The sequence below is a fragment of the Stenella coeruleoalba genome (genome assembly GCF_951394435.1).
Source record: "Stenella coeruleoalba genome assembly, chromosome: 9".
Lineage (NCBI taxonomy): Eukaryota > Metazoa > Chordata > Mammalia > Artiodactyla > Delphinidae > Stenella > Stenella coeruleoalba.
In genome coordinates, this window is record NC_137155.1 from 49,859,626 (window position 1) to 49,874,041 (window position 14,416).

Sequence of the window (14,416 nt, forward strand, 5' to 3'; positions counted from 1 at the left end):
TATAAAAGGAAAGATGTTTTTCAGGCCTTCAACTCAAGCCTTATCATAAACCATTGCAACATGTTCGTGACTGGCCAGAAATACTTGCTGAATTGACTAATTTGGATCCCCAAAGGGAGACACCACAGCTTTTCCTAAGAAGAGATGTGAGACTTCCTTTGGAAGTTGAGAAAAAGGTTTGCTCAGAAATCTTTTTTACAGTCATTTAAATGTTCAGAATCTACTGAGTTCCTGTTTTAAGCACTAGAGGCAAAAATTGTACTCTTCCTTTACAGGAGGTTTTATTTCTGTTTTTCTGTTCAATCCTTACATCCCTGTTGTAAGTGGTAGAGTTTGAGTCAGTCTACTTACAAAGCCCCTGGTTGGTTTTTCCATTTCCCCACCTCCATTGTCTTAGAATACAAAAGAAATAGAGAATCCATCCTAAGGAGAATTACCAACCAGATGGGAGAAAGATTTTAGAGTAGAAAAAAATTTTAGAGTAGTTAGAAAGGGAGTACAGTGTCAGATAAACTTAATAAATGGCTAATCAGTTGCGTAAGTTTCAAAGGAGCAAAGAGATGCATTGGTGTAAGGGGAGAACAGAAAAAATATTCTGGATAGAGAAGATTATATTTACAAAGGGGACATTAAAAAGTTATTCTCAACAGTCGGTAAATAGCTGTTTTTGACTCAACAGAGAACTATATAGATAGTAAAAAATGAGAATGGAATTTACATTTGATTAAAAAAAGGTCTGTCCCAAACAAGTATGTTTGGATTTGAATTACTGTAAATTTTAGAGGAGAAGTGAAATAATGTCATCTGAGGGACGACTGGACAAGGAAGAAACCTAAGGGAGATGTTACAAGTTAAACTAGGTGATAATCTAAGTACAGTGGTAGCTGTGAAAACTGGGGGAAAAAGAAAATTTCCAGGCTCTCATAAATTTGGTGAAGAAAAAATACACAATTTCCAGATTCTTTATTCAAGAAAATATTAAACAGACAAGGTTAAACAAATTTTAGCACATGAAAATTTCAGTGACCTTGTCCAAACTTGGTAAATGTTTTATGCCTGACTATCCATATTGTCCCTCTTCTGTTATCAATCTAAAGGTAAAAAAGCCATTTGACAAAATCCAGTAGCCTTTCATGGTAAAACTCTCAGAAAACTAGGATAGATGGGAACTTCCTCAGTGTAATAAATGGCATTTATGAAAAACCCACAGTTAACATACTCAGTGGTGAAAGACTGAAAACTCCTCCTAAGAACAAGACAAGGATACCTGCTTTCACCACTGCTGTTTAACAAGAACTAGACGTTCTAACCAAAGCAATGAGCCACACTCCCCCAACCACCACCGCCCAAAAAAAAGGAAAGAAAGAAAAGAAAAAAAAAGAAAGGCATCCAGATTGGAAAGGAAAAAGTAAAACTGTCTCTGTTGATCACAAATGACATTATCCTGTATATAGGAAATTCTAAAGAATCTACACAAAAGCTACTAGGGCTAATAAATGGATTCAGCAAAGTTGTAGGGTACAAGCTTAACACACGAAAATCAGTTGTTTCTATAACCAGCCACAGACACTCCCCCCCCCAAAAAAGGAAACTAAAAACTCCATTAAAATAACTTCTAAAAGAATAAAATACCTAGGAATAAGTTAAACAAGAGAGCTGCAAAACTCGTACACTGAAAACTACAAAAACATTGCTGAAATAAATTAAAGAAGACATAAGTAACTAGAAAGACTTCCCATGTTCAAGGATAAGAAGACTTAATATTGTTAAGACATCAATACAAGCAAAGTGATCTACCAATTCAACACAATTCCCTAACAACAGACGTTTTTGCAGAAATGGGAAAGGCAATCCCCAAATTCATTGCAAAGGGCCTTGAACAGCCAAAACATTCTTGAAAAAGAAGAATAAAGTTGTGGGATTCACATTTCCAAATTTCTTAGTACAAAGCTACAGTAATCCAAACAATGTGGTACTGGTATAAGGATAGACATAGACTAGTGGAATAGAATTGAGAGTCCTGAAGTAACCCCATATATCCATGCCAACTGCTTTTTGACAAGGATGCCAAATGCATTCAATGAAGAAAACATAGTCTCTTCAACAGATGATGCTGGGACAACTGGAAATTCATATGCAAAAAGTATAAAATTAGACCCTGATCTCACACCACATCAGAAATTGACTCAGTGTATCAATAACCTAAATATAAAAGCCAAAACCATAAAACTCTTAGGACAAAATATATGGGTTGTCTTCATGACCTTAGATTTGGCCTTGGAGTTTTAGATATGACACCAAAAACATGAGTAACAAAAGAAAAAATCGATAAATGAGACTTCATCAAAATTAAAAGCATTTGTAAATCAAAGGACATTATCAAGAAAAAGACAAGCTAGAGAATGCAAGAACATATTTGCAAATCATAAATCTGGTAAGTGTTTACTATCCAGAATATTAAAAGAACTACAACTCCACAACGAAAAGACAACCCAATTAAATTGGGTAAAGGACTTAAATATCATTTCTCCAGTAAAGATATACAAGTGGCCAACAAGCATATGCGAAGACACTCAGCATTATCAGTCATTAAGGAAATGCAAATCAAAACACAATGAGAAACCACTTCACACCTACTAGAATGGTTGTAATAATAAAAATTTATAAAAGAAGATGTTGAGTTTTGATGAAGATATAGAGAAATTGGAACCCTTGTATGTTGTAGGTAGGAGTGTAAAATGGTGCAGCTGCTGTGGAAAACAGTTGAGTGGTTCTTCCAAAAACTAAACATAGAATTACCATTTGATCCAGCAGTTCCACTCCTAGGTATATACCTAAAGGAAACAAGAACTCAAACAGATACTTGCATTCCAGCATTCTTAACAGCATTATTCATAATAACCAAAAAGGTGGACACAAGCTAAAGTGTTCATCAACAGATAAATGGATGAAGAAAATGGAATATTATTCAGCCATAAAAAGGAATGAAGTTTTGATACATGTCGTAACATGGATGAACCTTGAAAACATGCTAGGTGAAATAAGCCATACACAAAAGGACAAATACTGTTTGATTCTACTTATCTTAAATAAATATCTAGAATAGATACTATAAACAGAAAGTATATTAGTGTGATGGGGGGAGAGAATGAGGACTTAATGGTTACAGAGTTTCTGTTTGGGCAATGAAAATATGGAAATAGTTGTGATGGTTCACAACATTGTGAATGTAATTAATGCCACTAAATTCTACAGTTAAAAATAGTTAAAATGGTAAACTTTGTTAGCAGTTCTTAAAATGTAATAGATGTATGAAATTTGCAAATAATCTAAATATACTCAGCCTGTCTTCTTTCTTTCTAAGTAATATTTTTAAAGTTGGCTGGTAGAGAAAGAGCAATAATGATAATACTTGGATATTAATTAATTGCATATTATGTTACAAATAATACAAAGTAGGTTCAAGTGAGAAGAAGCAAGGCTTAGTGAGTACTTAAGGTGAATCAGAATATCACGATCATCTGATAAAGTGGTTGCGTTCTTTTTCACTCATTGTGTAATTGAAAAATTCCTATTTTTACCACCTGAAAAATAGAAGAATTGTATTTTTTTGGTTAGGATTATTCTTTTAGGATGAAAAGAGCCTGCTTTCATTTAAAAAGAACAATCGTTGACTAATAGTCACTGAACACACTATTAGGAATTATAATTATTCTCTATTCAAACTCTTCAAATTCTTTAAGTTAATTTTTATTAGAAAAATGTTTTCTTTCATTTTTTCCCAACAATTATTTTGAGAAATTAAAAACCCATAGGAAAGTTGAAAAAGTAATAAACTTCATACCATCATATACCATTCATTAAATTCACTAATTGTTAACATTTTGCTACATTGGTTTCATCTTTCCTCTCTTTTGGTTGTGAACCATTTAAAATTGAGTTGCAGACATCCTGGCACTTCATCCCTAAATATTTTAACATGCATCTTCTAAGAACAAGGATGTACCTACATAGTACAGTACCACTTTCACCCTAATAAAATTAATGTTTCCATAATAACCTCTAATATCAGACCCATATTCAGATTTCCCCCCAATTTTTCAGTCTCTTAACTCCCAACTGAAGGAGCTAGTCAGCGTTCATGCTTTGCATTTGATTACTGTCTCTTTAAGTCTCCTTTAATCTAGAGCAATCCCCTTATCTTTTTTTCCCCATGAAATTCTGTTTCAGTTTTTTTAATATTATCAATATATGGAGTATTATAGTATTTTAGTTAGTATGACAACATTTCTTTTGCCATAAGGAATTTGGGTCATTTTGAATCATATTTGGAAACATACTAAGTATTCATTCAGAATCTCTATAATTGGTGATTATTTCCAAGTAGAAATGTATTCTTTAGGCTGGCATTTTTCAATGTTTGTTAATCTTATCAGATAAAGTGAAACTTTAAAGTTTTCAAAACTTAAAAAAGTATGCTCTCCTTTAGTGTTATTTGAAAGTGCAAAGTACTGAATATTTTTTAGTCAAATAAAAAATGTTAAGCTTTTTTCAAACTTCATGTGTCCTTCTGGGAGTTAATACTTCCTTTTATCTTCTTTGAGGTTCACTACTATATTGGGTGAAGCACAGATTGTAGAAGAATGTTTGAGGAATATAAAGAATTTAAGTAAAATTGTACTATAAGTTATACACACTCATATCCATAAACTGATGATAATTTTATTGAACTGTGAATCAGAGGTTAGCAACCTATGGCCTACTGCTGTATCTGACCTGTTGCCTACTTTTGTATATCCTGCAAGCTATTAATGGTTGAAAAAAATTCAAAAGAATATTTCATGTCATGTGAACATTTCATGAAATTCAAATTTCAGAATCAATATAAAAAGTTTTAGTAGAACTCCAACATTTGTAGATGTATTGTCTATAGCTGCTTTTGTGCTACAATAGCAGAGTTGAGTCATTCTAACAGACTATCTGACTCACAAAGCTTAAAATATTACTATCTGGGCTTTAATAGAAAAAAATTGTCAACCTTTGCTCTAAAGCAATAACAGCGTATTTATATGAAATTACATAGCTTTTGCTTTTTCATATTAGATAGTGGCAAGTTGTACATTTATAACAGGAAATTGTGACCTAATAACCAAATTATACTTTTTCTTTTAAGATTGAAGACCCATTAGCTATTCTTATTCTCTTTGATGAAGCCAGATATAATTTATTGAAGGGCTTTTATACGGCTCCTGATGCTAAACTGATAACATTGGCAAGTCTACTGTTGCAGATAGTTTATGGAAATTATGAGAGTAAGAAACACAAGCAAGGTTTCCTAAAGTAAGTATTTAATACAATTCATGGTCTTGTGCTATACCCAAGGTTCAGTTTAACCAAGAAAATTTAGAAATATTACGTTACTAAGAACTATTTAGACGTTGGTTTGGAATTAAATAATATAAGGCATGGAATGAGAAAAAAAAAAAAAAAGTAAAGCATTCTTTACGTTACACTCTCTCCAAAGTTCTTTTTCTTATATTTGAATATAGTTTGATATGCCTTATACTTGTTAGCTTTATCTTTCTTTACTGTATGTTTAAATAAGTTCACTAAAGCCTGACTTGGATTAGTAGAAAAAATGTTACAAGGCAGATGCATTTCACCATATACCACCACAAAAACTAGTACATGTTTCATATTGAGAGAAAACATTGAGGTTTAGCACATTTAAAGTTTGTTTATTGTAGTTTTAAATATTCAAAAATATTTTGTGGCTACTGAAAGAAGAAACATTTCTCTAAATTGAGCAATATTAGGATCGTGACTTTTTGCTTAAAATGTTGAGAGTTCTCCGATATGTTACAATATAATATTTTTCAGCTCAAAAATCATATTAATTAAAGCCATTTACATGTAAATGATTATATTACTGTAGCTACTAAAGATGATTTATTTAAAAGATGTTGGTGTATTTGCTTACAGTGAAGAAAATCTAAAATCCATTGTACCTATTACCAAATTGAAAAGTAAGGCACCTCACTGGACAAACCGAATACTTCATGAATACAAGGTAAGCTGTTAAATAGAAATAAAAAGACATTTTATAGCCTAGTTGAAATTTTGTTAGTATTATTAATATGTTTTAAACATAGGTACATTACATTTTATTCTTGAAATTAAATAAGGATCTTATAGTTCACATGCCTGAAAGGAAAAGGAGCAAAATAGTTTTATTTTTAATAATGTAGAATCTTTTACTGAATACCGTCTGTATGCTGGATACTGTGGTAAGTGCTAGAGATTAAAAAAACATGAGATAATACACTATCTCTATCCATGAGGCACTTAAAAATGTAATAGAATAGATAAACATTATTTTTAGACCTTGATATTTCTTTTTTTTTAATATAAGATCTCAAAAGAAAAACTGCCTTTGGTATAATGTCACACAATTTTATTTGTCTTTGGGATAGCCTTGATTTTAGAAACTGTTTAGTTGACCTGTGTGGATTATCAAAGGTACATTCTCCTTTCACATCTGTTTATTTTACTTTGTTTTTAGAATCTTAGTACAAGTGAAGGTGTCAGTAAAGAAATGCATCACCTACAGCGCATGTTCTTACAGAATTGTTGGGAAATTCCTACATATGGAGCAGCTTTTTTCATAGGACAGATATTTACAAAGGCAAGCCCCAGTAATCATAAAGTCATCCCTGTGTATGTAGGTGTGAATATAAAAGGACTTCATCTTCTCAATATGGAAACTAAGGTAGATTTTCATCTTTTCAGCTGTTTTTGACCAGTCACATTATGTAATATCTAAAATAACAGTACTAGCCTACATGAACAATTTCATTCATTTATAATAGCAAAGGATAGGGGGGTGAAAACGAAATGATTATCAATAGGGAGTTAACATATTAATTGTAACATTGAAATACCTTGCAGCCATATAAAAGAATGAAGAATATTTTTCTGTGGAATGATCTCTAAGATATATTTGGTGCTGAACCATATGTAATATGCTACCATTCATGTAAAAATGGGTGGAAATGGGTATTTATCTGAAGAAAACAGAAACGCTAACACAAAAAGATACATGCACATCCCTGTTCATTGAAACATTATTTACAATGGCCAAGATAAACAACCTAAGTGTCCATCAGTGGATGAATGGCTAAAGAAAATGTGTAAATATATACAATGGAATATTAATCGGCCATTAAAAAGAATGAAGTCTTTCATTTGCAACAATATGGATGGACCTTGAGGGCATTATGCCTAGTGAAATAAGTCAGACAAAGATAAATACTATATGATCTCACTATTTATATGTGGAATCTTTTTTTTAAAAAAAAAACAAGCTCATAAGATACAAAGAACAGACTGGTGGTTGCCAAAGGCAGGGAGTTGGGAGATGGGCAAAATGGGTAAAGGGGGTCAAAAGGTACAAACTTCCAGCTGTAAAATAAATAAGTCATGGGGATGTAGTATAGAGCATGGTGACCATAGTTAATAATACTGTATTGCATATTTGAAAGTTGCTAAGGGAATAGATCTTAAAATTCCTCATCACAAGAAAAAGAAAGTTGTAACTATGTATGGTGATGGATGTTAATGATACTTATTGTGGTGATCATTTTGCAATATATATAAATATTGAATCATTATGTTGTATACCTGAAACTAATATAATGTTATATGTCAATTATACCTCAAAAAATGGGGGGAAGTGAATACTATATTTGCATAAGTATTGCTTTTGTATGCATAAAATGTCTCTTAAAGCCTTTAGAGGGGGGGAACCATGTAACTGGGAATAAGAGTAGAAGGGAGACTTTTCATTATATAGCATTTTGCAACTTAAAAAAAATTTTTTTAACTGTGAATGTATTACCTATTCTAAAAATTAGATTTAAATGAAAAAAATACAGATTTAAAAAAGGAAATATAATATCTGACACAAGTGGTTCATTTTGCAAATTAGAATAAGTTATAAGAACATTTTGGGGGGCAAGATGAAGTGTGGATGGGACTGTGAATACCTGTTAGAACTGTTCAGAGGTTTTCTATTCCACCATCTTTTTTTTTTTTTTTTTTGCGGTACGCGGGCCTCTCACTGTTGTGGCCTCTCCCGCTGCGGAGCACAGGCATGTGGGATCTTCCCAGACCGGGTCACGAACCCGTGTCCCCTGCATCATCAGGTGGACTCTCAACCACTGCACCACCAGGGAAGCCCCACTATTCCACCATCTTGATCTGGCCGCCCCTACTTCAGAGCTTTTCAGTCAGAGGCTTATTACTGTATTGTGCCCCTTTTTCTAATCAAAGTCATGATAATATAAATATGGTGTTATCAATTAATTTTAGCATATTTAACACATTTCACAGGATAAACAGCTTTCTAGTTAGTAATAGGAAGCAGATAAAAATCTGTTTTGTTCATTCATATATGTCACGAATAGACTATTTTCCAAATCAGTTTAAGTAACTGAGCTTACGCATTTTTAAAAGGCATTTTAGATTAGGGAATTTCATCGTAAACCTAACTTTTTTCATCATTTTTGTAAGTCTTTATTATGTAATCACATACCTTCTGAAAGTATCCCAATTGTAGTTTAGTTATTTCCTGATAACTCAGGATCATCATTATGGGCAACAGTTATTTTCCCATACTGTTAGAAATGCCTGTGAATGGAGATAAAGAATATGCAGGGACATAGGGCAGTGACTGACTTGGAACTTGATTTTTTGAAGTCTCTGATATCTGCTTGCTTTGGAGTCATTTGCTTATCATTTTCTATTTAGACTATTTTACTCATACAAAATAAGCTGCTTCTTATTAGCTTGTAACTACTTTTTCTATTCCTGTTGTACTAAAGAAATGAAGGAGAAATTCCCCTTGTCATTTCAAGAAATTTTTCCTCTGCTATTTCAGAGCATTTTATACAAATATCTGCAAATTCTTCTTCATCGAACTGGATGGTGATACTGTGGGCATAACACTGAGCCTTTTCTCTAAACTATATTTTGTGTTTGACTTTTGGGAGCATTCCAAATTTAGGCAACAATGAAAAGTTTTATATAGTATTCAAATGATGTTTCAGTAATATAACATTTCATATTATGAATAATATTCTGGTCCAGGAATTGAGTAAGTGAGATAGCAGTAGCAGGCAGAGGATGATAGTGTTATTAAGAATCTGCTTTTTCTAGAAATATAAATAGAAATGCTGTCATTGGGCATATAAAAAGGTGATTGAAACCAAGGGTAACAATGTTTTCTGTCCACATAATCATTACCCTGTGTTCTGTAAGCTACTGATAAATTTATGGCACCTATAAAAGCTCTAAGATAATTACATTTTCAAACGATATAGGAACAATCAGCTTGTCCTCAGTTGTCTTAGATTGACCAAATCTGCTAGGGTTGAATATGACAAGCTTGCTTAAATAAACATCTTCATCTGCAAAAATACATTCATTTGCATTTAAAAGTCTACATATGGGATACATTAGCCTCAGAGATTAAATCTCAGGAAAAGCCATAGAATACAGCTGTGTTGTTTTTTTTAATCTCAATTACTTCTGCCTTCTATATTTTGTTATTGTTTGGAATAATAAAAGTTGCCCCTCAGAAAATACAGCTCAGCCAGTTTCATATACTCATCAGAGACCTATCTTTCTACTTACATAAAATGTAGGCACTATCGAATAGGTAAATGCAGTGTTACAGTTCAATGTTTTACTATAGTGAAAGCATTACAGTCTTCATAACTGAACTGTACTTGTTGATATATCTTCAGCCTTAATACCACTGCTACATCCAGGCAATAGATTACCCTTTGCTGATGTCAATTTATGTAGACCATAATGCCCTTCTGAAATAAAACTGGTTCTTTAAATACCCATATAGTGCCATTGTTCATGGTCACTTGTCAACATCACTGTTTCTCCTGTGTGTCCTGGTTGGCTATGTCTACTTCTGACTTACATGGTTTTCCTTTTCTGCTCTCAACTATCCCTGTCATTTCTCTTACTTTTTTGACTTCCTTCACTAAGCACCTTCCCCTTTGTAGGTTTTACCTCCTAATGAGAGCTACTTTTTCCTTCTGGAGCAGACTGGTCTCTCAAAACAGCCATGTGGGCTCTTCAACTCCATTCAGCCGTTTTCATTATTGTGGATTTCTCAAGAATTCCTTTCTCCCTGCACACTGTCCTTTAAAAACAAAACCTTTATTTTTAACTTATGGCTTCAGTGCTTTTGTTGGTCATTTGACCTTCATGTAATCTAGGAGTTGCTATACCACAGATGTATTTTTTTTCTGTATATTAAACTGTTTTGAGGACATATTAAATGGACAGTTTCCTGTCTCTTGATTAAAGAAGTTTCAAGTCACTGATCCAAAAGATAGATAGTTTAAAGTTTTATGATATCTTAATTCAGTGTTTCATTGTGTACTTTGGTAAACAGCTATTTTAGTAGATCCTGTCTATAAGTTATATTTTATAAGTATAGCTATTTTAAAGCAAGATATTATTTTCTCATTATAAGTGGTATACACTCATGTAAATTAATTATATTACATTTCACTTACAGAACCTTTCAGAATGCCCTAAACCATTACCTTTCTGGCATATCCTTAGTTTATTATTTACAATCATTATGTTAAGAACTGCTAGTCATAGAGAGGTAATGTTTCTCAACATACTTATTTTAAAGGATGGCATGAACACTTTCTTTGTATATGTGTATACAAAGAATATATTTTTAGGGCAAGAAAATGTAAGTTACTACTAGGAGATAATTGTTTTTTAAATAGTCCAAAGAATATATTGGATTCCTATTTAAATATACCATTATGTTACAACATGTAGGAATAGGGTACTGTAATTGGTTTTAAATAGTTCTGTTGAATATATGAAGGATATATTATTAATTTTTTAAATAATGCTTATATTTACAATAAATATATCAGCGTACTTATTTTCAGTGATATGAAATTGCCTAAATCGACATGTTACCCTATTACATAAATTTCAGATCTGAAAGTACTATATGAATATTCAAAAGGTACTGAATATATCAATAGAAAAGGAATTGTTTTTAAGATGCAGAAAGTAAAAACTTGCAGTACACTTAATTTTCTTGAAAGCCACTGATAGAATGGGCATCTTTTTTTTTTCCCCCATCATTGGGTAAGTTTAAGGTGTACAATATGTTGATTTGATACACTTATCTGTTTCAAAATGGTTACCACAATAGCATTAGCCAACACCTCTATCACATTGCATAATTACAGTTTCTTTTTTCTGGTGAGAACATTTAAGATCTACTCTCTTAGCAACTTTCAAGCATATAGTACAGTATTGCTAACTATAATCATCATGCCCCACATTAGATCCCCAGAACTTATAACTGAAAGTTTGTACTACTTTGACCAACATCTCCTTAATTTCCACCACCCACCAGCCCCTGGTAACCACCATTCTACTTCCTGTTTCTGTGAGTTTGGCTGTTTTAGATTCCACATATAAGTGGTATCCTATGGTATTTGTCTTTCTTTGGCTTATTTCACTTAGCATAATGCCCTCCAGTTCCATCCATGTTGTTGCAAATGATAGGATTTCCTTATTTCTCATGGCTGAATAATACTTCTTTCTGTGTACACATATACAAATACATAGCACAGAATGGGCATCTTTAAATAATTTTGTTGGGCTTCCCTGGTGGCGCGGTGGTTGAGAGCCCGCCTGCCGATGCAGGGGACGCTGGTTCGTGCCCCGGTCCGGGAAGATCTCACATGCCACAGAGCAGCTGGGCCCGTGAGCCATGGCTGCTGAGCCTGCGTGTCTGGAGCCTGTGCTCCGCAGCGGGAGAGGCCACAACAGTGAGAGGCCCACGTACCGCAAAAAAAAAAAAAAAAAATTGTCATTCTGATAAGAATATCATTGCTCAAGGCAGTCTTCTAAGAGTCTACCATATATGTGGCTCTGTACTGCAGGCTGTGTGAAGTTAGTGTGGGCACTTTGAACAAGTTTTATTCTAACTGTCAAAACCACTGTGTTTAGACCTGTCTAGATAGGTGTAGATAGTAAGAGAAGATGGGTGTTGTTTTTAATAAATATTTCAATATAATGATTTCTAATTATGTTGCAGGCTTTACTCATCAGTCTTAAGTATGGTTGTTTTATGTGGCAGTTGGGAGATGCTGATACATGTTTTCAGATCCATAGTATGGAATATAAAATGAGCTTTATAGTACATACAAAACAGGTAAGTACCTAATCAGTTATTCTGGACTTCTAGTAATAAACTCTACTGTATTAATAAAGTTATTTCTTTTTTTAAAAATGACAGTCCATTTTACTTTAAGGAAAACCTCTAACATGAAGTTAACATATTTAAGACCAAGGTAAAAAGGCAGGCCTTTCCTAAGCAAAGCCAGAAACTTATCTGAATAATTTATTGCAGTCTTATAACAATGAAAAGTTCCTTTTCAAATACATAGAGAACTGTCTGTCCACTGCCATGTATGTCATTTACACATTCTTACATGTTTCAAATTTATTGTCAACGTATTTTACTTTGTAGGCCGGCCTTGTGGTAAAACTACTAATGAAGCTAAATGGACAGTTAATGCCCACCGAAAGAAATTCATGAGAGGAAAGCAACTGATACTTAAGCCACCACATTTTGTGATATAGATTTTTTCCATGAAAGATTTCTTAAACTATTACTTTTAACAAGGCATTTAGTCTCTTGTAATATATATGTATACTATTACATTGTACAGAATCTGTACTTATGTTTGGTGTGTAATATACCAATTAGTTTTATATAATATCCTAATAAGGTAATCTAATTTTTAGGAGAAACACACAAAAATGTGTAGATTGATAGTCTGTATAATATTAGACAAAACAGTAAGCTTTATAAAAAGTTATTTTTGGTAAATGGTACAGAATTTAGAGTGGAATATGATGAAATTAAAATATAGCTTTGCTATGACTTTGTGTATCATTTCAAAATGTACAGAAAGTCACATGATTTGAATAAAGAAAATGTGTTTTCTACTTAAAGCATATGTAACACTGTTACTTAAAATTTTTTTTGTAATCTCTGAACATTTCTCAACATGTTTTTAAAAGACTTAGTTAAAATGTTTATTTGGTATAAGCTAGTATTTCTCAAAGTATTATAGTTCTTGAACCCCCTGCATCATAATTACCTGAGTGCCTCTTAAAAACAAGGATTTCAGGGACAAGTTCTAGACAAGTTCATTCACTCTTGGAAATAGCAGGGCCTGGGAATTTTTTCTTAAGTTTTACTTAATTTTCTGTTGAAATAATTCCAGACCTAATGATGAACTTGTATTATTAAAGTTAAGTAAATTACACAGAACTGCCTGGCACATAAGCACAAACATACATGGACACATAGACTAAGTGACAATCTCTGAATATTACTAGTTGCATTTGTTAAGAACATGTTGTATTTTTATGAGTTGGCTCAATGATGTATTTATATTGCCTTTATATTGTAGGAAGTAGATCACCAAATATCTGGTTGTTTTATTTAGGGGAGCACAGGTATCATATTAGGAGCTAACTTGATTAATCTGCTATTTAATAAGCTTAGAAATTAGTCTTTCCAAGCTAACAGGTTGTTGTGTTCTAAGTAAGTCCAGAGATAACAGTAGTAATACTTAAAATTATCATACAGGTTGCAGATAATTTTTTTATATTATCATCTACTCTTCACGTTGACATCTGCATATTTTTAATGGTGGTCTGCTGAGCTTTATTAAAATTAAGGGGACTTCCCTGGTGGTCTAGTGGTTAAGACTCCATGCTCGCAATGCAGGGGGCCCGGGTTTGATCCCTGGTCAGGGAACTAGATCCCGCATGCCTCAACTAAAAGATCCCGCATGCAGCAACTAAAAAGATCCTGCACGCGGTAATGAAGATCCCACATGCTGCAGCTAAGATGCAGTGCAGCCAAATAAATATAAATATTAAAAAATAAAATAAATAAAATTAAGATTATGTGGTTTAGTAAGTTTAATGAGAAAGCCTGATTTATCTTTAATTCTGTGCTAAGCACTTTTGACTCTACATAGACAGTTCTCTGTTCAGTTTCATCCATTCCAATAGCCTCAATTGTTACCAAATACGCTGTTGGCTCCCAAACCTAAAACTTCAGCCTCAACCTCTCTTCTGAAGTCTAGATCTTAATCTCCAATTTCTTGGTATTCTAGCTCCACCTAAATGGTTTACACAAGCAACGTCTGTTTCATCATAGCTGGAAACGGAATTTGTTTCATCTACCTGCTCCATTCTATCCTTACACTTGTGTTCTCTGGTTAATGGCATCAAACTGCATCCAGTTGCTTACCCTGGAAATCTGGGAGTG

At 33.1% G+C, this 14,416-nt stretch overlaps 1 protein-coding gene across 3 annotated transcripts in view; it reads left to right on the top strand.

The window, feature by feature from the left end:
- Nucleotides 1–14,206, top strand: part of KRIT1 (KRIT1 ankyrin repeat containing) — a 37,896-nt gene extending 23,690 nt beyond the window's left edge. For all 3 annotated transcript variants that reach the window (XM_079932136.1, XM_079932135.1, XM_079932137.1), the window contains 6 exons: nucleotides 25–176; nucleotides 5,174–5,340; nucleotides 5,983–6,070; nucleotides 6,563–6,769; nucleotides 12,161–12,277; nucleotides 12,596–14,206. In XM_079932136.1, coding sequence (XP_079788262.1) covers nucleotides 25–176; nucleotides 5,174–5,340; nucleotides 5,983–6,070; nucleotides 6,563–6,769; nucleotides 12,161–12,277; nucleotides 12,596–12,664 — 800 coding nt within the window. In that variant the 3' untranslated portion in view covers nucleotides 12,665–14,206. The remainder of the gene's footprint in view (nucleotides 1–24; nucleotides 177–5,173; nucleotides 5,341–5,982; nucleotides 6,071–6,562; nucleotides 6,770–12,160; nucleotides 12,278–12,595) is intronic.
- The last annotated feature ends 210 nt before the right edge of the window (nucleotides 14,207–14,416 follow it).